The sequence below is a fragment of the Nicotiana sylvestris genome, chromosome 5, assembly GCF_000393655.2.
Source record: "Nicotiana sylvestris chromosome 5, ASM39365v2, whole genome shotgun sequence".
Taxonomy (NCBI): domain Eukaryota; kingdom Viridiplantae; phylum Streptophyta; class Magnoliopsida; order Solanales; family Solanaceae; genus Nicotiana; species Nicotiana sylvestris.
The window spans coordinates 125,815,722-125,840,610 of NC_091061.1; the positions used below are offsets into that span (position 1 = coordinate 125,815,722).

The 24,889-nt window shown below is 34.7% G+C and overlaps 2 protein-coding genes and 1 long non-coding RNA gene across 3 annotated transcripts; 1 reads left to right on the forward strand and 2 right to left on the reverse strand.

Moving 5' to 3' along the window:
- The first annotated feature begins 351 nt into the window (after window positions 1–351).
- LOC138869275 (uncharacterized) lies at window positions 352–1,518 on the forward strand. The gene has a single exon (XM_070146879.1). The coding sequence runs from the start codon at window positions 352–354 to the stop codon at window positions 1,516–1,518; it is 1,167 nt and encodes a 388-aa protein (XP_070002980.1).
- An 11,027-nt stretch (window positions 1,519–12,545) lies between these two features.
- LOC104226804 (uncharacterized) lies at window positions 12,546–15,497 on the reverse strand. Its single transcript, XM_070146880.1, has 6 exons — window positions 15,293–15,497; window positions 14,664–14,868; window positions 14,180–14,486; window positions 13,937–14,123; window positions 13,182–13,369; window positions 12,546–12,989 (listed from the first exon to the last, which is right to left on the reverse strand). The coding sequence occupies exons 1-6, from the start codon at window positions 15,495–15,497 to the stop codon at window positions 12,546–12,548; spliced, it is 1,536 nt and encodes a 511-aa protein (XP_070002981.1).
- A 1,324-nt stretch (window positions 15,498–16,821) lies between these two features.
- Window positions 16,822–20,798, reverse strand: LOC138891282 (uncharacterized). Its single transcript, XR_011407671.1, has 2 exons — window positions 20,613–20,798; window positions 16,822–20,040 (listed from the first exon to the last, which is right to left on the reverse strand). It is a non-coding gene; the product is annotated as an uncharacterized lncRNA (long non-coding RNA).
- Between the last annotated feature and the right edge of the window lie 4,091 nt (window positions 20,799–24,889).

Genomic DNA, 24,889 nt, shown 5'->3' on the forward strand with positions numbered 1-24,889 from the left:
GGGCTTTTCACAATATTTAGAGTTTGGGTTATTAGTGTTGGGCCAACTGAAGATGCAGCCATTTTTTATTTTTACACATTCTTTTTATTATTGTAAATAGCATGTGAATAGTTATAGAATAACCAATAGAATAGAGATAAGTGTACAGGTGGTTATTTCTTAGATTCCTTTTGTTGTAGATAAATAGTACACTGTACAGTGCTGATTTCTTTCAATATAGAAAATACACAATATTTTCTCAAATCAGATTTCTTCATTTCTTTCATGGTATCAAAGCAGTGAGCTCGATCCAACAGTTCATCCATCAAATTTTTTTTATATCAAAATTCAATCTCAAATCAGTAGCCTAAGATGGTTGAAACAACTATAACTCCTACTGCTGAAGCAAGCAGTGTTGCCAAATTTGTAGCCTATGATGCTAATCATCCCTATCATCTCAACAGTTCTGTCTCGCCTGGAATGACCTTAGTGAACTCTGTATTTGAAGGAAGAGGATATCCAGGATGGAGAAGAACCATTCTCCTATCTTTATCAGCCAAGAAGAAGATTGGTTTTATCAATGGAGGCTGTCGACCTCTAGATCTGAAGTCCCCAGAGTATGAGCAATGGAGTTGTGTGAATGACATGGTCATCTCTTGGATCCTAAATGCTCTTTCAAATTACATTGCAGATAGTGTGATCTACTCCAAGACTGCAAAGGACCTTTGGGAGAGTCTTGAGCAAAGATTTGGAAGATCCAATGGAGCCAAGCTATATCATCTGCAAAAGGAATTATTAGGATTAGCACAAGGAAATTGTGACATTGCAGGATACTTTACTAAAATCAAGAGATTATGGGATGAATTAGATGCCTTGAATGTTATCATATGTTGTTCTTGTGTTTGTGAAAGAAAGGCAAAGCTAACAAAATCGCTGGAAGATCAGAGATTGATTCAATTCCTAATGGGTCTAAATGACACCTATGCTCAGGCAAGAGGGAACATTCTTATGATGAATCATCTACCTAGCATGGATGTTGCTTATTCACTCCTCCTGCAAGATGAGAATCAAAGAAAAGTTTATGCTAATGCACAATTCAATTCTCAGTCAGTGTCATTCATGGTAGTAGGAGAAGACAAGCTACCTAATGCACAACTTCTAGCTGACTTTACAGCTTTCATGAGCACAGGACAAGGCAAGAATTTTCAAAGAAGCAGAAATCAAGCACAAAGAGGAGGAGGCATAGGGCCCAAGTTCAACAACACAGGGCAGAGGTTTGCTAAGCCTCAGCAGAAATTCAAAGGGAGGAAGAAGTATAATCCAAACGTGACCTGTTCTTATTGTGGAAAAACAAGATATTCTCAAAAAGACTGCTACAGGATCATTGGTTTCCCAGAAGATTTTGAGTTTACAAATCAGAAAGGGTATCAGAATCAAATCAAAGGAAATACAGTACTAATATATGAAGAACATGAAGGATCAGCAGGACAAAACAGTGAACACAACAACAATTTTGGTCAGCAACTCAGCAAGGAATAGGTAGCAGAAATGATGCAGATGTATAAGCAGGCAAAGCTAACACATGGAGGAAATAATAGGATCAATGCTAATGCAGTTGCTGGTACAATTCTAAAATATTCAAGTTCAGTATTTACTACTCTAAAATCAGACACCTAGATCATTGATTTAGGTGCCTCAGAGCACATGTGTTTTGATCCAAATTCTTTCTTGTTTTTAACTCCTCTCCCTACACCTTTAAACATCAGTTTGCCTAACTCTTTCAAGGTAATTGTTACTCATATATGAAGTATCTCTATTCTACCTGTTCATACTCTGAACAATATACTGCATGTTCCAGAGTTCAAATACAATTTGTTATCAGTTCATAGAATTTGTCTTCAATTCAAATATGATGTATTGTTCACATCTGTTGAGTGTGTGTTGCAGGGACTTTCAATGAAGAGTCCTCAAGCTTTTGGTGAAGTTAGAGAGGGACTCTATTTATTGGAACCAAATAGTGTCAAGTCTAAGGGTGTTTTTAGTAATGATGTATTTTCAATTTCAAAAGGAAGCAATTCCATTTCAAAGTCAGTTTCCTTTTCTAGTTCAATTCAAGCTAATGTTGTTAGTGATTTTAAGCTTTGGCATGTAAGGTTGGGACACCTCCCATTTTCAGCAATAAAACATTTAGAATTTCTTCATTGTAAACCAGATTCTGCTTTTATCTGTAATATTTGTCCTAGGGCTAAACAAACTAGAAATCCTTTTCCTGTTAGTACAATAAGGTCCAAACAAATATTGGAACTCATTCATGTTGACACATGGGGACCCTATAGGTCAAACATCTACAATGGTTTCAGATATTTTCTAACTATAGTAGATGACTATAGTAGAGGAACATGGACATTCTTGTTAAATACAAAGAGTAATGCTTTTCCTATGCTCAAAGTTTTTCTGTCTATGGTTGAAAGACAATTTGATGTAAAGGTGAAAATCATAAGGTCTGACAATGCACTAGAATTGGGAAAAGGAACACAAGAGGCAGCTTATCTTTCCTTTCAAGGAATTCTACACCAATTGTCTTGTGTAGCAACTCCTCAACAAAGTAGGATTGTTAAGAGAAAACATAGACACCTCTTAGAAACCTCAAGGGGTTTAATGTTTCAGTCTAAACTGCCTATGAAATATTGGGGGAAGTCTATCCTAACTGCTACACACCTCATTAATAGGATGCTTTCTAGTGTACTCAATGGAAAGACACCATATGAGGTTTTGTTTCAGAAAAAGCCTAAGTATGATTACTTGAGGAATTTTGGTTGTCTTTTTTATGCTTCAACACTGGCTCAAGGAAGAGAGAAATTTGATGAGAGGGCAACAACTTGTATCTTACTTGGGTATCCCCTCCATCAGAAGGGGTATAAGTTGTTGGAATTGAAAACAGGAAAGGTATTTGTGTCAAGGGATGTGAAGTTCCATGAATCACATTTCCCCTTTGTTGAAAACAAGTCTTCATACCAACCCATATTCCCAAATCCAACTCTCACCACAGAACCTACACATCCACAACCATCAGATGATCAAATCTCACCCATTCTTTTAGAGCCTTAGAATTCTGACAGTTTTTCCTCACCCTCATCTCCACATACTTGTACTCAACAGTCTCCCTCACAACAGTCTCCTAGTCCAGCCTCTTTTAAACCTATCCTAGACACATCATATCTCACCTCACCTACCCAAGCATGTCAACAGCCCACACCAGTGAGAAGATCAGGAAGGGTATCTAATCAACCAGTTTATTTGAAGGACTATGTGTGCAGCAACATCATGTTCACAGATGTAGAAGCTGCTTGTTTCAATCAACCAAGTAAACCTAGACAATACTATTTTTCCTCCCTATCACCTAATAATCAACACATCATACAATCTATTTCTACACTCACTGAACCTACCACTTTTTCTCAAGCTTGTCAATATCCAGGTTGGATAGAGGCAATGGAATCAAAAATCAAGGTCCTAGAAGACAATAACACATGGGATGTGGTTGAATTGCCTAAAGGAAAAAAGCTCTACCTTACAAATGGGTATATAAGGTAAAGCACCTCTCAGATGGAATTATTGAAAGATTGAAGGCCAGACTAGTAGTCAGGGAGGATATTCAAAGAGAAGGGATAGACTATAGTGAGACTTTTTTACCAGTTGTGAAAATGACAACTATAATGTGTTTGCTCACTATAGCAGCCAAGAGAGATTGGAATGTCTCTCAATTGAATGTCAACAATGCATTCTTGCATGGAGATCTTCAGGAAGTGGTATACATGAAATTTCCCTCAAGTGTTACACCTCCTAGTCCTAAACATGTATGTCTTCTCAGAAAATTATTGTATGGTTTGAAGCAAGCTTCTAGGCAATGGTATGCCAGGCTTGCTGGAGCTTTGAGTTTTAAAGGATATTCATCATCATTAAATGATTATTCTTTATTTTTTAAATGTATAGGAAAGTTAATTTCTATTCTAGCTGTATATGTAGATGATATTTTACTTACTGGAAATGATTTAGAAGAAATTCAGCATATCAAAGGTTTTCTCAATACTGAATTCAAGGTCAAAAATTTAGGGAACATACATTATTTTCTAGGAATGGAAATTTTGCGAGAAAAGGAATGATTCATTCTGAATCAAAGGAAATTTACCTTAGATATGCTACAGGAATTTGATGTCTCTCACTTGAAACCAGTTAGCTCTCCCCCGGATCCCTCTTCCAAGCTTGACTCTGATGATGGACGACCTTTGGAAAATCCCAGTCTTTCGTCATTTGGTTGGAAAGTTGAATTACTTAACCAATACTCGTCCAGACCTCTCGTTTGCAGTTCTCTCTCTCAGTCAGTACATGCAGAGGCCCTGTATTTCTCATTTCACTACTGCATTGAGAGTTTTGAAGTATCTGAGTGCAGATCCGGGTCAGGGTATTCTTCTTTCAGCTGCACCATCCTTTTCTCTGCTTACATTCTGCGATGCAGATTGGGCTTCTTGTAAGGAATCCAGAAGATATGTCAATGGCTATTTCATCACACTTGGAGGAGTACCCATTTTCTGGAAATCAAAGAAACAAGTTTCAATATCTTTGTCATTAGGAGAGGCGGAATACAGATCTATGAGACGAGTTACAACAGAATTTACTTGGCTTGTTCGACTCCTTGAAGATCTTTCTGCACCAGTGGCTCTTCCCATTCCACTTCATTCTGATAGCAAAACAGCTATACATATCACTCGTAATCCCGCTTTTCATGAACGGACAAAACATGTGGAGATAGATTGTCATTTTGTCCGTCAACAATTCCTTTCTGGGCTAATCAGTCTGTCTTTTGTTCCTTCTAAAGATCAATTGGCGGATCTCTTCATTAAGTCACTTTCAGGGGTTTCTCATTCACAGATTTTGAGCAAGTTAGGGGTCACAAGGTTACCCTCTAACTTGAGGGGGGATGTTGAGAAAAAGAAACCACATCCTAATTATATGATTCATGGAGCTATCAAGGAGAAAGAAGAAGAAACGAAGGAGATGAAGAAGAAGAAGAAGAATAAAGTAGAGATGCAGAAGAAGAGTAAAATGCTCCACTGAGAAGACTTCGATATAATTGATGTTGTCTAAACATCTTTTGGACACACAGCTGGGCCTACTGGGTTATTGGGCTTTTCACAGTATTTAGAGTTTGGGTGATTAGTGTTGGGTCAGCTGAAGATGAAGCCATTTTTATTTTTACACATTCTTTTTATTATTGTAAATAGCATATGAGTAGTTATAGAATAACCAATAGAATAGAGACAAGTGTATAGGTGGTTATTTTTTAGATTTTTTTTGCTGTAGATAAATAGTACACTGTACAGTGCTGATTTCATTCAATATAGAAAATACACGATATTTTCTCAAATCAGATTTCTTCAATTCTTTCATATATCGACCTAGCAATCGACTTTGTATGTAAGACCCACAAGTCGCAACGAAAACAAAATTCTAACTATAGGCGAGCAAGTAATTCCCAGCATAGGTAAACTTTTACTTTTCAGGTATACGTTTGAAGCGTAGATAGAAAGAAAGAAAAAAAGGTAATGTACGTCCAAAATTTACTTTTTTTCTTTTCTTTTATATGTATAAATTTTCTGATGAGCTTGCACAAAGTACATGCCGTCCATTTAATTCTCACAAAGTTGTCGTATCTGAGAAATACAAGATCTAGTTCACTTTTCTTGTAAGATGTCATTAATTATTTGGTAGCTGTTACGTTGAGTTGATATCCCTGTTTTGTTGAAGGTTAGGTAGGAAAAATCTTTAAGCTTGAACATCATTCGTAGAAGTAGGTTAAAGAAAATAACAAGAAAGTCACTCTTAATTACTAAGTTCCTTTTAAAATTGTTATCTACGTTCATATTTTCAACCTTTAAATACAGCTTTTTATCCTTCCATCTCTATATTTGATGTCTTTGAATTGACTCTTTTACAGAAAGCAAAAAAATTGCAGAAATACGAGGTGGTTTTAACTTTTGACTCCATTTGCCCCATAGGAAAAACTCCCAAGGTTAAAAATTAAAAGTGTGCTTATAGGATAAGCGAGGGCAACACTTGTTAAATTTGAAATTTTGCCCGTGAGGCAAGTCCGGAGAAAAATTTAAGACCATCTACTTTGAGGGCTATTTGTACTTCACCCTATATGAATAACCTCAGAACCGCCCAAATGCGTGGAAATGACACCAGATAGTCACTTTTAAACATGTAATTTAAAATATATTCACAGTTTACAATGTATTTAAACATTAGCCAATTCGCTCAAACTTCAGGACACGACGTCCTAGAGTTTAAACCTCAAAATTCAAACTTCAGGATATCGTGTCCTAAAGTTCGAAAATTATGTCCAAAAGCTCGAATCTTATGTCCTGATTTAAATTAATAGTTCAGAAATTTGGGACACTTGGTCGTGAATTTGAAATTAGCAGCTCAAAATTTTAGGACACTAAATCCTGAATTTTCAAATTCAGGATACTTTATCATGAGATTTGGATGAATTGACTAATCTTTAAATATATTATAAATAGTAGATATATGTTAAACAGCAGGCATAAAAGTGGCTAGCGGTGCACTTTGCCCCACAAATGAATACATAAGCCCAAACAGCCCAAAACAACTATAAAGGGCTTTACCAACGAAAACTAGGGACCATACCCTATTACAAATTCAAGCTTCAAACATGGCTATTGGGTCTAAGACCTTGACATATTGGGCTATAATTCCATATCTTATTGGAATTTTTATATTTCTATGCCACATAGAAAACCTTAGTACCCTCAATATTTAAGGTTTGACTTAATTACACTTAGTATACCAAATTTCCAATTCTATACCATAATTAATTAAGGGTATAATTAATTGTACGTTTTTACTCCTTAATTAAAGGAATATGTATATCCCAGTATCCTCACTCATCCCACGTTTCTCTCTCCTAACCCCTCAGCCCCCCCACCCCCCACCCGTTCTTTTTACCATTTTTCATCTTCTGAAACCAAATTCTCCCTCTAAATTCACAGAAAATTGAAGAAACCCTTCAACAAAATTGGTTCCCATTTTACTCCAGTTGAAGTTCATCAATGAAGAACAACAAAGCTTCGAAACAAAGTCCTAAAAAATCAGCAGTAGCTAATATACCCTCATTTGATTTGGGTGTTTTATCACTAAAATCACCCAAAAAGCAAGGCAAATCTCCACATGTAATTGCAGAGACTATTCATAGTTCCTCTCCCCGACAAATCAGAGCCGAGATGAGAACCAAACAAAAACATGATATAGATGCTGGAGAAACTTCTACACCAGGTAAACAAATCAAACGAAAAGGAAAAGAGCTTTTGGTAGATGAAGACTTTGTAGAAGAGGTCCCTAATCTTCGAATAGGAAAGAAAGCAAAGGTGTCTCCTGGTTCGAAAAATCCAAAAATGAAGAAACATTCAAAAAAAATACCCTAAAATTGTTCGCAACCAATCATTGGTGAAGGTAAACATTTAGTAGTTTCATTTCTAATTTTTTAGTTTGGTTTATGATGGTAAAATCTGTGTTATACGTGTTTAAGACAAGTGTAGAGTAATTGTCGTAATTTTGAAGATTATTTATAGTTGTGATGTTCTGCCTTTATAGTTGTAGATATTTTGTAGTTATATTGTTAGGTAACTTGTACTATTTGAAGCAGAATTGTAGTTATCTTTTGTTGCTGCTTTTTGTAGAAAATGTTTTAAATTGTAGATATTATGTAATCATTTGTAGTTATGTTGTAGATAAAATTTAGATGAATGTATCTTTTTTATGCATTTTATTAATGTGAAATAATTTATTATTTGTGCAGAATGGACACTTTTTTGCCCCTCATAATGTTGATTATGGGGTGCTTAGATTCCACACTTTGTGTGATCCTAGCATTCCTAGCCAGATTAAAGAGCTTCTATCCTCAAATGGGTTGAGTCTTTTCAAAAAGACGTATTTTGGATACTTATTGTCTCTTCCCACCATATGCATGCAAAACCAAGCCATTCATCTTCTGATGAAGTATGAATTGACCAAATCCAATGCATCATATTTTTCTGTATAGTTAAAGGATGATACATTAAATTTTGGATTGAGTGAATTTGCATTAATTACTGATCTAAGATGTGTTGCCCGGGTTACTGATTTTGGTTATACTCCCACTTATGTTAGCAAAATAATGAGCAGTTATTTTTCTAACAAATTAAGAGTGGAGAAGTCTTATTTGAAAGATAGTAACCACTAGATCCTGGGTAAATGATGAGGATGCGGTGAAGTTGTGCATCATTTATCTTTAAGAATTTTTCATTTGTCCTTCGGACAAAGATCATGTTTCTTTTGTAGATCACTTTAGAATCTATTTGGTAGAATCTGGCAGTATGAGTCATACCCATGGGGTATTAAATCTTTCACCCAGATGATGGAATCTATTAGGTACAGACTAAATCCGTATGTACATTCTTATCTCATGTGGAGATACTCACTAGCATTGCAAGTATGGCTTTATGAGTGTTGCTCTACTGTTAGCATTAATCTAGCTACGAGGTGTTCTAACTTAATACCTCGCATACTAAGATGGTCAACTAGTAAGAGACAGATTTGGTTAGCTGCCTTTAAAAAGAAGCTGATAAAGCCTAAGTGGATAAAGGTAAAGTTTCTTTTTTTTTTTTTATGATTATACATTTACCTTCAAAATATCTACAATTATTCTACATTTTCTGCCTTGATCAAACTAATTTATTTTTCCTCATTCAGTTTACCAACATAGGTGAATCTGGAGAAGAGATTGCAGTGCTGAATTTGCCCGACAAAATTGAGTACAAAGTTCAAGAAGGTGAACAAACATCTGAGATTCCCAATGCTGATCCTCCTACGTTGGAACCCAAACAAATATATGGAGAAGAGGACAAAGAGTCTATTGCTAAGAAGATCATAAAATTAGAAAAAGGAATTGAGCAGGTAATATATATAAACTACAATATATGTACATTTCATAAACTGTCTACAAAATATCTACAAATTTGTAAATTCTGATATATATCTATATATAATTGCATATGTTTTTGAATGTATGTTAGGACATATTATGAAGTTAACAGCTTACTATATTGTAACTTGTAGGTTGATGGAAAGTTTGAAGATTTTAGGAAAGCTGTCTTTGTAGAACTCGATAGCCTTCGAGGGTTTATAAATGAGTCTGTGCAGACTGTTTTGCAAATGATAAACAGTAGAAATGTGCAAGATGATGCAAAGGTAAGATCTGACTTTTATTTTTATAGCAAAACAATTTAGACATATGAAAAAATATATACAAACTAACATAAAACATTCGGTTTGCTGGCAGTTCAACAAAAAGACTTGAACAAGCAGCATTTTCATTTCAATATTGGGGAACAAGTGCAGGCCAACACCAGCAAAATAGGTATCTACAAAATACCTACAAAGTATCTACAATTTGTGTCAGTGTATATACAACATATCTATACTTATCCACAAATTATCTACAATTTTGATACACATATGCTACAACTCTCAAGCCACCATTATCTAGTATTATTTACCATTTTTAATTATAAAACAGAGCATGTTGAAGGTGCAGTTGGTCAAGAAAATCTTCCAGCACATGGTGATTTATATACTCATTTTCAAGTTGCAGCTGATGAAGACAAAGCGGGTATGACACTGTCATTCAGAGATATTTTCTTGTTGTTTATAATTTTTAACATTCTTGTTAAGTAAGATATGAATTGTTTTACAGTGATGGAAGATATCAATGCACCGTCCCCAATTCACGGAGTTACAGTAACAGCTCAGACAGAACAGGTCATTGAGGAACATGACAATGAAAGTGCAGATGCACAGTATGTGGATCTAGGTGATTCAGAAGGATCAGGAGTTGAGAAGAAGAGGGTCACACTAGATGATTTTGAGTTGCCTGACAACTTATCCCAGTTGGTTAAGTTTGGCGAGCCCATACAAGATGATGCAACACCTATGCATCCGGGGAGAACAAGGCATCCGGGAAAGCATGCCCGATCACCATTTATCCCTCTATACAGTTCTGGAGCAACAGCTTAGTTGGACCTAAAATTTTCTACCTCAAGCACCCTTTTACTACTGTTATTGGTAAAGATGTAGATCCGGAAGTTTTAGATAACTTCAACAAGTGGTTATACCACTGTAGCGACAAAGGTTCAAAGAGGTATGAATGCATAATTTGACACTTGCATTTCAACATTTATCTTTTACATATCTAATTCAATTTACAATTTTTTTGACATTTATTTGTTGTTACAGGAGGAAGGCTCCGTTTTCCATAAAGGATAACCAAATTAAGCCTTGGTTAGACCTTGGAATGGAAAAGGTTGATAAGAAGGAATGGTTCTTTTCCCTGGCTCACCCCGGACAAGTCCTCAATAACTCGGTAAGTATCAAGGAGTCTATTCCCAAGATATGATTTGTAGATATTTTATCTTCTGTTTTGTAGTTTAATTGTAGTTATGTTATAGATATCTATAATATATGAAGATGACTTGTAGTATAAATTGTAGATATGATGTAGATATGATTGTAAATGTTGTCTTTCATGTATCTAGTGTAATTTTATTTAGGTTTCAGATTATGTATCATATTTGAAGATTATTTATAGTATAAATTCTATATATATTTTGTGGACAGAATAGATTGTTGTTGTATTTCCTGTTTGTAGTGTAATTGTAGTTATTTTGTAGTTTATGTAGAATATTACAAGATTAATTGTAGTATAAAATGTAGATATAATGTAGACATGATTGTAGATGTTGTGTTATATGTTTGCCCAGTAACTGTAGATAAATTGTAGTTATTTTTAGATTATTTGAAGTTGACTTTGTAGTTTAAATTGTAGAGCTGTTTTTAGACATCATTGTAGATTTTTTGTTTATGTTTCGTAGTAAATTGTAGTTATAATGTAGTTTTATGTAGATTATTTGAAGTTAACTTGTTGTTTATATGCCAACTATTTTTAGTTGCAGCACATTGATGTTTTAATGTATTACTTGAGAAAAAAGAGGCAAGTATGACCCCAATAACAAGACCAGGTTTACCACAACGGATTGTTTGTTCAAGACCAGGATAGAACAAATTTATGAAAAGTTCATAAATTCACCTCCACAAAAAAAGTATTCGGTTGTTAAACCCCAAGATGTTGTTGCAGAATATATTTTGGGGTATAGACTACTTGACAATGTTGCATGGGATGAAGTTGACTATGTCATCATGCCCGTCAATATTATAGAAAAATTTCATTGGGTGTTGGTCGTTTTCGACATTACAGACATGCAACTTTATATGTATGATTCCATGGTCTCTTCATGCAACCATCAAGTTGTTGAATCCTGTGTCGAAAAGTTCTCTGTTATTATCCCTTTGTATTTTTCATGCACTGGTTTCTTCTATGGGAAGGGTAAAGACATTAACTTCAATAATACAAAGGCATACATCGAGAAACATGTTACCAACCCTCTTAACATTCAGTGGATCGTTGGAGAGATTCCACAGCAAAAAGAAGGGTCACTGTAAAAAATCTATTCTCTCTTTCTATGCATTTAATTCTTTTTTTATTTCTAATAATTTGGTAAATATTTAAAAAAAATTGTGTTCTGCAGCGATTGTGGTGTATTTGTTGTTGCCTTTGCGGAGTATGTTAGCCTTGGAGATTTGTCAATTCCCCCAGAAGACCTTTCTGATATTGACCAACATCGTAGACACTATGGAGCGCTCCTATGGGACTATGCTACAAAGAAGCAGGAAGATGGGTCAATCAGTGAAAGTGAGGTTACATGTATACTAGCAAGGAGGAAGGGTGCACCTGCATATATGAGAAAATAAGAGTCCAGAGAAAGAAGAAGTAGTGTCATGTATATGTAATTTAGTTGATGCTAGTTTGTAGGAGAAGTATAGTACACAACATTTTGAACAATTCATTTGTATTTTTATTGTAGCAGACTTTTTGTTTTGTTAATTTCTATCCAGTATAGTACTTCACTTGAAAATAACTTGGTGGTTTTATATCCAATTGTTTAATATTTACAACACTTGTTCTTCATTATCTTAAACGTAGTTATTATGTTGTTAGAATACAATTTATCTACAAAAAAACTTCAAATTATCTACAATCTGGAAACACTGAATGTTGAGATTGTATATAATTTTATAGTTGAATATGTATGTAATCTGTAGGGAATACCTCCAGTTGTATTTAATTTCTGTATATAACTATCATTTCAAGTTAAATTAATTTTTTTTAACTTGTAGTTATATTGCAGATAATAAATATTAACTGCTATGAATAAAATATCAAAAATGGAGGTAGATACTTGACACAATACAGAAAAACATGTTAAAAAACAAAGAAACAAATTAAAATTAACTACATTATGATCTTAAAAACTTAAACGATTACACACAAAATTCTGTTAACTTGAACACACTAACAATTATTTTGAAATACTATTCTAACTACATGATATTTATTTCTTTTTGGGCGCATTCTTGCAAGATCTTTTGTTATGCCCTTCACCTCCACAGTTGCCACATGACAACTTGTACTTCTTTGACTTTAGTTCATCATATGTTTTGTATCTTTCCTTTTGAGGTCTTCCTGGTTGCCTTTTCTCTCCCGTAGGTGGATTTACTACTTCATCAGATATATGTTGTGGCACATTCCATTTGCTTTTATCAGGAAGGGGATTTACTGGTATTTCATACGTACACAGTAGACTCTCCTTTGTGTAATACGGAGAGCAATAGTTTTCATAAGTTTCATTCCTGTGCCTTAAAGCTGCCAAAGCATGCACACATAGAAGTTCATCAAGTTGGAACTGGCCATAGCTACATTTCTTGCTTTCAAGACACACAATGTACCGCTTCGCACCATCTATCACAGTATGGATATGATCTATTGAAGCATTCACCTACAATTACATAACAAATAGAAAGAAAAATATTTACAATCATAAAAATAGATTATCTACAACTTATCTACAATTTATCTACAAATTATCTACAATCTACAAATTAACTACAATTTGTCTATAATTTATCTACAATATGGAAACACTGTATATTAAAATATTATTTTTCTGCACCAAATAAACAGATCTTACCCTAAGTTTCTGAGATAATGTTCTGTTGTTCTCCAATTCTTTGTTGAATTTGGACCCAAGGAATGTGAAAGTACCCTTTGCCTTCAATAACTTCTCGTTCGTCCAACGTTCAAGAAGTTTCCTCATATACTCTAATAGGTCAAATATTGGCAGCTCTCTTGCATCTTTTGTTACAGCATTCAACGACTCTGCAATGTTTGATGTCATAGTCCAAGTTCTATTCATTGTTGCATGCACTCTTGACCATTTATGATACCCAATATCATAAAGGTATGATTTAACACACGGGTCTATCTCTTCAATCTTCAACATCCTTTCATTAAACCCATGCAGAGTGTATGACCGTGTTTTAGCAAAGTACAATTCATTTAATTGTAGATGACCCTTCTTGAACTTTGCCCTTATATTTGTCCAAATATGCCACATATAAGAGTAGTGTGGCACGCCCGGATAGACAATTTATATTGCCTTCAGGATACTCTCATTCCTATCTGAAACAACACACATTGAAGTTCTTTCACCATATGCTTGCTTGAATTGCTCAAAAAATCACTTCCACGATGCGTTGTTTTCCGAATCAACCACAACATATGCCAAAGGCAATATTGTACCTACATTATTAGTAAAAAAATAAATTCATGGCAACTTTGAAAATGCATATAAAAACACAAATACATATAAACTACAATATATCTACAAAGTATCTACAATGTATCTACAATTTATAAACTGCCTACAAATAACTACAATTTTACCTGCTGCATCCATTGTGCTTGTTGTAAGCATAATCCCTCTATAGGCTGACTTTAAGAATGTCCCATCAACCACTACTACTGGTCCACAATATTCCCAACCACTTATTGATGTACAAAGAGCAACAAATGCATATAAGAAGCATTCATCTGCTGTCTTCTTCAATTTAACAACTGAACCAGGATACGTCTTCTCAAGAATATAAAAATATTTTGGTAATTTGTTGTAGGAGTCAGCCGGATGACTTTCAAAAACTGTAAAGCCTTTTCCTTTGCTCTCCATGCTTGCATGTAGCTTAGGTTCACTCCGTGTTGGGACAACATGTCAATTTGTATGTCCTTTGGTGTGTAAACTGTCTTAGGATCACAATACTTTGGAATGATCATGCTACCAACTACAACTGCAGTACGTTTGCGCTGTATGAATGTATCGTCCATTAAGGTGCATGTGTGTTGTCGGTTGAAACTCCTGACCTTGAACATTGCAGAATCATTAATTGATGTTGCCTTGAAGTGCCAATTACAGTTTTCTCCAACGCATATAAGCCAGTATCTACAAAAAAATACATTTATAATACAGGTTATCAATGTAGATGTAACAAAATGACTGTTTTAACATAAAGTAACACACTATACAATATAACTACTTTTCATCTACAATATTTGAAAAACACATATCACAAGGAAAATACTGTTTATAATGATCTTTTCACCATTAATATATTCATACCTTCTGTGGCTAGATCTTTTAACCCTGAATTGGTACTTGTGCATGACAGAATAGTGCTTCATTGCAGTTGCAATTGTTTGCTTGTCTTGATACACTTGTCCTTCTTCGATAATACTTTGTGTACCTTCAGTTATTATTTTACTTTGATATTCCTCTATGAAGGGAAAGGCTGGCATATCAAGTAACTTTATTGTCCCAGACGAACCTGCATGAAAATAAAGATAAACAGTGTCATTGCAATTTTGTAGAATCTTTGTAGATAAATTGTAGATGAGAGAAATTTTGTAGTCAACATTTCTTTTCACATAGATTGTAGTTTAATTGTAGCATAAATGTAGTAATTATGTAGATACCCTTACAAATAATACTGCTTTGTAAATACTTAAACTGATTTGTAGTATATTTGTAGAATTTTTGTAGATGAAGAGAAAAATTTTGTAGTCAACATTTTAGAAACATAGATTGTAGTTTAAATATAGTATAAATGTAGTAATTTTGTAGATAATCATGAAAACAATATTGCTTTATACATCCTAAAACTGATGTGTAGTTTATTTGTAGATAAATGTAGGAATTTTATAGATATTACCGTAAAATCAGAATTTCATAGAATTTGAAACATAACAAACCTGCACTTGTGTTCTCATTGGTAATAGTCAATTCCATATTGAAATCTCGTACACTTATACATAACGGATACAATCCTAAGTTTTTATTCTCCTTTTTTGTCTCCATATACACACGAACCCCTATATCGTTCCTAATCTCCATTGGAGGACAATTCTCATTCACAATGTATTTGATTTCTACAATTTTTTCCGAAGTATCAATCATTAATTACTCTATAATTGTAGAAATCAACATACTGTAACTTGCATCCTCATCGAGCACAATGCCATCAACTTAAAAATCTCTAAATCTGCCATAGCTATCCCAATTCCCATTTAATTGTAGCATGATTGAGATTTCAGACATGATTGCGTGTCGTTGCTGATGTATTGTTTAATATTTTGTCGCTTTTTTGGATTAAGAAAAAAAGACGAAGAACAGAGTATCGGCAGAATTGATTTCTACAATTTGACTTGAATTTGTTGAATTTTGTCGCTTTTTTGATCAGTGGATTGAGGAAAAAAGTCGACGAGCTCAACTTTTGTAGAACTGATTTCTTCAATTTGATTCGAATTTGTTACGATTTTGTCTTTTTTTGATTTGTGGTTTAAGGAAAAATATCGAAGAACAGAGTTTTTGCAGAAAAGAATCTATGTAATTTGATTTTAAATTGAAGATAAAGGATTTTCATTTCAAATTTGATCTGAAGGTCGCTAAATCAATTAGAATATTCTGTTTCTGATTTGTAGCGCGCCTAATTAGGAATATTCGACTACTAATAATTAGTATTTAATAAATAGTATAATAATTGTAGAAAAAGTGTGAACATGACGGATAAATTAGAAACTATGCACATATTTGGTAATAAAGTTTCATATATGGTATAGGAAGGAAAAAAATCCCTATCTTATTTACAAACTTAAGCTCACATGGACATCCTCTATTGAGAATGCTTAATATGTTGGGCTATGAAATTTTTGACGCAAACTACTAAAAGTCCATAAATCTGTCCCTTAGCAAGAGATTTCACTAGCGCAGTTTAACTTTTGTCCTTGTTAAAAAAGTTTACTACTCCTCTGTTGAGTTATGTTCAACTTGATTATTGAAGAAGAGAAAGTGTCTCCCGATTTTTAAAGCTTTGGGTTGAATCTAATCATTGGCAATTATTGAGATTAGTATTAGAATGTTGGATATAATATTTGCAGTCATTTAAAGTTGATTTGGATCAATTTTAAAGCACAAAAAAAGGAATAATTTTACATAAATACAACTCACTCATCTGACTTGCAACATAACAGCCTAGATACCACTTTGCAAATCTATAGCCCAAAAAATAATAAGCTAATTCCCGAAAAAAGCTTATTTTGCTCCCTCTGTATACAACCAGTTGTTTTCATTCTGTTGATTTCCTTTGATTATTAAGCATTTGATAAAACAATGCAAATCAGCCACAACACAACTCAAAAATCCTGAATAATACATATTATCTGAAGGTAAGAAATTCAAACACTTTTATGTGCAATTGCTGAAGCAATCCAACAGGATAAAAGAAAAATAAAAACTTGGTAAATAAATTGTAGAATCCTTCCAACGCTCATACAACACATTACACGAAAAAGAAGATGAGAAAGAAGTGTCAAACTTCTGTAGAGGCCTCTTACACACTAACAATGTATATACATCCTTATAAATTGAAAAATATATAATTATACAATATTATACACAAATATACACATTTATACACAATTATACAATACTGTATAACTTTGTATAAACATGTATAATAGTGTATAAGAGGTGTTTGTATATCCATATACACAATTATACACTAGTATACAATGTTGATACAAACTGCTACATAGTTATGATTTCTATACAAACCCAATTTCAGATTCGAGACTTCAAGGTCATAATAATAATGACCAGAACTTCAAACTTCAAAATCTTCCAACATTAGTGGTTTTTTTTGGTACAAATCAAGTTTGAGAGCTATTTATTTACAGATCTGTGTGTATTTTCATATTTCTTTCAAAAATCTTCAATATTCTTTTGCTTGCCACCATGGACAACGGAGTAGGAGCCCGAGCCTTCTTAAGCCATTAATGGCAGAATTGCGTGGGGGGGGGGGGTAGAGGAGGGGGAATAAAGCTGTTGTGCTCCTTACAAATTGAAGTTGCTTCAACTATTGACTAAGATAATCTGCGGAAAAGGGGGAGGCAGATATGTAGCAGATGCTGTGTGTTTGTAAGAGAAGCATAATACATTGCTAATGGCTAATTTTAAGAGAGGATGAGGGATCTATGTGGGTTAGAAAGAAAGAAGTGAGAGGCGGTGAGAGAGAAGGGAATGAGGAAAGAAGAAAATAATAAAAACCCTAAACTATGTCTTTAATAGTGGGTTAAAGGCTGAAAAGTTTCTTTCAAATTATGTAAAATATGGGCTAAATAGGGTAAGAGCTTCAAATATGAGCCATTTTCGGTTGGGCTATTAGGTCAAGTGACATGTGCTATAATCCTTTAAAAAAAAAACGTATTTGTAAAATTTCCCATAAACTTCATTCTGAACTTACGACACTATTTATATTTAAGTCCTAACAACACTCCTAGTGCTCCACCGCAATTTATGAATAAATTATTGCAATGTTACAATACAACTTGTACTATACTCTTGGTGATTCGCCAAAATTTATTGCAACCTCATCTCATCAGAAATTCCTGGTGATCCGTCATTAGTTTTGGCAAGGCGAATTTTGTGACATTCGCCCGAAATCAAACTCCAACTTCTATCTCAAAGATATTTCTGCACAACTTTTCAAATGGCACCGAAATAGCTAAGCTTATTTGTGTAACCCATTCATATAAACCTCATCTAGTGGGTCAAGGAGCTTATCACCATGAACAAGTGCCTTAAAGTTTGGACTCTAAATATCCTAACCTTCAAATGCTGGGCCTTAACATGAGCCTCAAACTTGATAATTCTAAAACGGCAAATCCTACGAGAAGAGAGAGAGAGAGAGCGCTTACCATGAAATCTCGAAGAGCGATTGGGCCTACCACGGCTCATTTTGGACTGTTTTTGTAATCGTCTTTGTTCTAATAAGCCGGAGATCTATCGCCGCAACAGTTCCGCGGCTGTTCACTATTCCTTTCCGCCGTGATAATCGCCGCTCGTGGCGGGCCTCGGCAGTACGCTGCGGAGGTGCGACAGATAGTTTACACCTCCTTGAAGCTACGCGGTTGAAAGTTAAAAGTTGAGTTCGAGTAATAGATAGCGGAGTAAGAACAGTGGCGGATGCAAGGTAAAAGAATTTGTCCATAACTTTTGAATAAACTTATGCGTAAAAATATATTAAAATTGGAACAAATAGTATATTTGTACCCATAATTTTAAAAATATAATGGGTTCAATATTAAAAACCTTAAAATTGAACCCATAAACTTTGAATCTTGTATCTGCCCGAGTAAGAATCATTCTAAGTAAAAGAAAGCAGCAAAACGAAAAATATTACTACTACTAGGTGCATATAAGTTAAAAAAGACAGAGAGGGTATTTGACTAAGTTGGTCAAACTGGCTTATAAGCTTTTTTAGGTTTATTTACGTGTTTGATAAATACCCAAAGTGTTTATAAGCCATGTGCTTATAAGCTAAAATCAATCATAAATCATAAGTTGGTCATCCCCAACTTATGGCTTTTTAGCTTATAAACACTTTTAGTTTGACCAAAGTTTTTACTAGTTTATCCCTAATAATATTTTCTAATTCACAAAATATTTTTTCCAAAATAAAATTTCTAACTTTCTTTTCATTTCATATTCGTTTTTCATCTTTTTCTCAACAAAGAAACTTTTTAGTTTATAATCTTTTGTAAAGTTTTCAAGGATATCTTAGTTATTTTAATTAAAAAAATAAAATAAATTATCAGCATTTTTCTACCAAACATATTAACTGCTTATTATCAGTTTCAAAACGTAGACAAACAAGTAAATACTTATTTGAAACATCAGTTTCAAACTTAAAAATATTTTTCAACACTTCAAATTTATCAGCTATTTACGATCAACTAATCCAAACGGGCTCTTAGATTTGACACTAAATCATGCAATAGAAAATAAAATATGAACGGGAGAGTAAGGCTATATATAAATTATAATATAGTAATATACGTAAGAGGTTTTTATTATCCATAATTACCCTCGTTTTTAAGTACAAATATAAATATGAATTGATCTGGTCAAGCAATTCACCTTATTGATAAGATATCTTTATTTTTATTTTTATTATATAATTGCACCAAAAAAGATAAAAGGTAAGGAGACGGTGAAAATTGAACAGTTGCATCTTCCACCAATATTGCCAAATGTAAAATTGTATTATTTCCGTAAGATTAATCAAGATATGCTTAGGGGCTGTACAAAATATTTTTAAAGGTTGAAATAATTTAAGCTAATGAGTAATTGTTGTTGCTTCACTGTAAAATCATTGAGGAATTATTCCTATTGTAACAAAAAATTGTAAAAACAGAAATACCTATTCTATCGATTTACCACTATAAGCTATAATGAGGTGGTAAATATCTCTTCATCTTTAATAAAAAATTCAAATTTCGATTCAAATTATCTTTGGCAAGGAGTATTTTACCCCAAAATGGGACTTCCAAGTGTGAACTGGATGAGTATCAGATCCTAAAGTGCACGGACGGCTCAATGGAATTGGTGCATTCATGCGCTTTACCCTTAAACCACCGCTGCTAAAGTGAATATTGAATACCTAATAAAAAAAAACAAAAAAATCTATCTGAGTCTAAAGGTTCTTCTAGTCGGGAATTTAGAATTAAAAAAAGAAAAGAAAAGTAGAACAACAAATTTAGAAGGACTGTCTGAGTAAGAAACAAATCCTTCAATTTGAAAGTTCATGTACCCAATCCTCCTATCCTTTAGTTCATTTTGTAGGATCAACAGAGAAAGAAATTAAGCAGAGATGCAAAAGAACAAACTAGAAACTTAAAGAAGTACAACCAACAACAACAACAACCCAGTATAATCCCACTTAGTGGAGTCTGGGGAGGATAGTGTGTACGCAGACCTTACCCCTACCCTGAGGTAGAGAGGTTGTTTTCAAATAGACCCCCGGCATCCTTCCCTCCAAGAGCTTCCCACCTTGCTCTTGGGGAGACTCGAACTCACAACCTCTTGGTTGGAAGTGGAGGTTGCTTACCATCATAGCAACCCCTCTTGTCTAGAAACTTAAAGAAGTAACTTAGAAAAACACCTATTAAATGATCTGTTTCTTGCTTTGTTTATAATTTTGTGTAATCAAGAAAAAATAAATAGATCACATACCTTTAAGGAATAGCCATCATAATCCTCTGGGGTACACCACCCAATGCTCAAAAAGCACACAAAGAGAAATTGTTGATAATTAGCTTGAGAGAGATCTAAACATTTGAGTTGTGATATTTAAGCTCACACATTTTACATTTAAATATGGGTTATTAAAGAAGCTTTGAATTAGTATTCAGTCTAATATTGCAGCTGTCATATATCGTTTTTGAATATGATGACCCTATAGCCAGTGAAATGATTGATGTATTACAAACAACAGTAGTTTCCTAAAAGAGGATAGGGTCAAAGAAAATGTGAACCTAATCTTGGGGTGAAGTTGACATGTCTCTAACTAAAAAATCTTTCCCTTCTATTTGGTTCATTCAACCATGACCAAATCTTCATTTTGTGGTTGATTTAATTTTTCCTAGGATTTATAAATTACAATATTTTGGGTTAGTAACTCTTATTTAAATCTCTATTTCTATAAATATATATAAATTTTATCTTTATATTCAAGGGTGCGAATAATGATTAACAAAGTAGGTGCAAACCTTGAAGACTAAGGTTTGAATATTTTCAACAAATATATATATATAAAAAAAATATACTCAATTGGAAAAGTTACCTAATACATATGCGTTTGGAAGGTACCAAGTGTGTAATATAATAGTCGAGCTACGTATAACTGGACACCACCCTTGCTTAAATTTTTTTTATCTTTATAACATAATTTAATCAGCATATAAAACAAATTTTAAAAATGATGAATATAAACCTACAGGTTCAAAATAGAAGGATAATTCTTTTATGGTTTAAAGAAGTACATATACATTAGTCTCGCAATAATTCGGTATCAACATCAAATTTACGGTTTAAACTTCCCAACGCATTGAAAACAGTGAGTTATTTGCTTTTCTTATAAAATGATTTTGCAGACATATATCCTGTTATAAGTACTCCGAATACCTAATTTCATCGAGTATTTACTCAGTTCGATGTTACATAATTTTCAGAAAATATGCCAACTATTGTTGACTGTAACTTTTCCAAAGTCTAAGGTTTAGGTTGGTGTAAATGGAACAGGAGTTTACATTGCCAACTCAAAATTAAGATTTTCTTGCCAGACATACCACCACAATTTAGAATTAGATTCGGTCTTACAACTAAATACTACTAGTAATATAATAACCAATAAAATTCAAAAGAATCTTTGACTTTCATCTTTTGTTAAGACTGTGTGGGTCAAAATCTTGCTAAGGAAGTCGGGCGTGGAAAGAACGTAAAGTGAAAGACTGTGTCCCGAATTGGGCAGATGAGACGAGGTCGACCAAAACCTAATAATGAGCAATCGCAGAGCGAGTCGTAGAGGTCGAGGCCGAATAGCGAAAGATAGGAATAACGGCTAGTGTAGTCTTGGGACTAGTACGAGAATATTCTCCTGAATATTCCCTTTGTTGTACTTTTTAGGGTATTTAGAGAATATCCCATATAAATAGTAAGGGAGAGAGAAGAAAATGGGCACGTGAGATTGAATCTGAGAACACTATTGTAAGAAGTTGACCATTGAAAGAATATACAAACTTTATCTTTCCATAGTGATTGATTTCAGCGATTATTCTTCCTTTTTACTCACATGATCCAAGAAAACATTGCTTATATTCTTGTTCACTGCCATATCTCGTTGTCAGAAGGAAGAATCTTCCACATCATTTGATATTTGGGTGAGGTGTTCTTCTTATTTATATTTATTGTTATTTCTCATATTTATTGCGCATTACTCACCCTTCATTTACTCCTTAAAAGCGTGCATTTAATGACTGAATATGCTGGTATAACCATTTGACAAATAGCCTCACTCTAACTCTAATCTCAGATCTAGAACTTATTATATTTAACTAGCATTTACCCATCATCATTCACTTAATTAGTTTAACAAAAAGATTTAAGACTTTTTGGTCAAACCATTTAGTGCCACTTGTGGGGATTTTCTAGTTAAAAGTTTTAGTTTTTTCTAGATCTAAAAAAAACAACGCACAAAAACTCTGCACAGTCCTGTTTCTCGTTGTTTGCACAGATTTGACATGGCAGGCAATGGGGAAGAAAAGAGAAAGGCGATAGCCAATCTCACCGCTAATCTCCTAAACACCATCGACGAAGCTCAAGGAGAGGACGAGGAGAACACGACACTAAGCGCCTCACCCAGGCGAAGTGATTCACCCCCTCCTCATGGCAGGGTTACTGATTCTCATGGAAAAGGAGCCTCTACGTCCACTGCGGAAGAAGCACCACCAGCGGTAAAGAAGCTACTAGAAGCATGGCTAATGAATACACTGAACAACATGCTAGATAAACCCACTCAGAGGGCGAGGAGAGGGAGTGTGCGAGTCAACATCGCTACAACAACCAATGAGCAGCACACCTAACCTCCCACGACAAGTACTACTCACCCTGTTAATGATGAAGGTAACGACGCCTCACTGCTATTTTAGAAAAATGGAAGAGATGAAAAACAAGAATAAGGCACTCCATAACCAAATGAGGGAGCATCAATAAAGGGTAGATAAGATACCGGGCACCCCAAAACTCCTACCAAAATGGGACGCCGGTCGGTTCATGGAACAATCATTTAGCGATGAGGCCGTGCCACATGTTATACCAAAAACTTTCAAAATGCCGACATATTTGAAAATATATGACGGCACAACGGATCAGGAGGATCACGTGACCCACTATGTCACTGCAGTGAAAGGTAACGACCTTGCAAAAGAACAAGTATCATCCATATTGCTGAAGAAATTTGGAGAGACCTAACTTGGTACTCGTAGTTACTTGCGCACTCCATAGAAACGTTCGAAGAAATGGATGACAATGTGACGACCCGAGCCGTCGTCTCATGAGTTACCTCTCCATTTCTCCCATTTTCTGCTTCTTTATGCTTCACTTTCTGTATTTGGTGTGATCGAGTTGATTTGGATTGGTTTGGGTAGGAAATGAGACACTTAGTCTCTTTAAGGAAAGCCTAGTTTAGAAAAGTCAACCAGATGTTGACTTATGAGTTAGAGGGATCAGATGTGATTTTCGGTGGTTCGGTTAGCTTTGGGGGATGATTTATGACTTAGGAGTGTGATCGGAAGTGGTTTTGGAGGTCCGGTGTAGAAATAGGCTTGAATTGGAGAAGTTAGTATTTTGGCGAATTCCGGTTGATAGGTGAGATTTTGATCCGAGGGTCGGAATGGAATTCCGAGAGTTGTTGTAGCTTCGTTATGTTATTTGGGATGTATGTGTAAAATTTCAGGTCATTCGGAGGTGGTTTGATTGGATTTTTGATCGAATGCGTATTTTAGAAGATTTTAGAAAATTAGGCTTGAATTCGATGTGATTTAGTAGATTTGGTATTGTTTGAGGTGTTTTGATGATTGGAACAAGTTTGAATAAGGTATTGGGTCATGTTTGTGTTTTTGGTTGAGGTCCCGGGGGCCTCGGGGTGATTTCGGATGGTTAACGGGAAGTTTTGGACTTGTGTAACTCAGAACTTGCTGCTACTTCTAGTATTTCCGCTTCTTCGGAATTGGGACCGTAGAAGCAGTGTAGCCCATGCGAAGAGGAGGCCGCAGAAGCGAGGGTTGGCCTGGTGAGCTATTTCCGCAGAAGCGGACTAGGAGCTGCATGTGCGAAGCCGCAGATGCGAGATTTCGACCGCAGAAGCGATTCTAGGGAGGCTAAGTGATTTTCACGGATGCGGAGTTTTGACCGCAGAAATGGTACCGCGGAAGCGGTAATTTAACCGCAGAAGCGGTTATGTCTGGGCAGAAGGTATTTAAGTTCTTCTTCGCGAATTTTTGAAGGGTTAGTCATTTTCACTTCGGACTTGGAGAATTGTGGGCGATTTTAAAGAGGGATTTCAAGGAGCTTCGATAAGCTAAGGATTCTTGGACCTCAAACACGATTCTATGGTGTTACTTCATGAATTGGGACTGAAAATTTAAGGAATTAATGGACAAAAAAATGGTGGTTTAGGGCTTGAACTTAAGAGAGCATAAATTAAGGATTTGAAGGGCCAATTGAACTCCGATTCTTGTGATTTTGATATGTATGAACTCGCGGGGAGATAAGGAGTCTAATGATGTGAAAATTTCTGAGTTTTGAGAAGTGGGCCCGGGGGTTCAGGTTTTGCTAATTTCGGGAATTTTGATATTTTTCGATTGTTTTCGATTGGGTTTTGTTCCCTTAGCATATTGTGACGTATTCGTTGTGGTTTTGGTCAGATTCAACGCGCGAGGAGGCCGATTTGG

Bases quoted from the DNA above. Each gene is read 5' to 3' on its own strand.
- LOC138869275 (XM_070146879.1), top strand. From the start codon at position 352: ATGGTTGAAACAACTATAACTCCTACTGCTGAAGCAAGCAGTGTTGCC.
- LOC104226804 (XM_070146880.1), bottom strand. From the start codon at position 15,497: ATGATTGATACTTCGGAAAAAATTGTAGAAATCAAATACATTGTGAAT. The intron at 14,487-14,663 runs GTATGAATATAT...ATTTTTTTGTAG, and splicing joins AAAAGATCTAGCCACAGAAG to ATACTGGCTTATATGCGTTG. The intron at 13,370-13,936 runs GTAAAATTGTAG...CAAACATTGCAG, and splicing joins AAGCACAATGGATGCAGCAG to AGTCGTTGAATGCTGTAACA.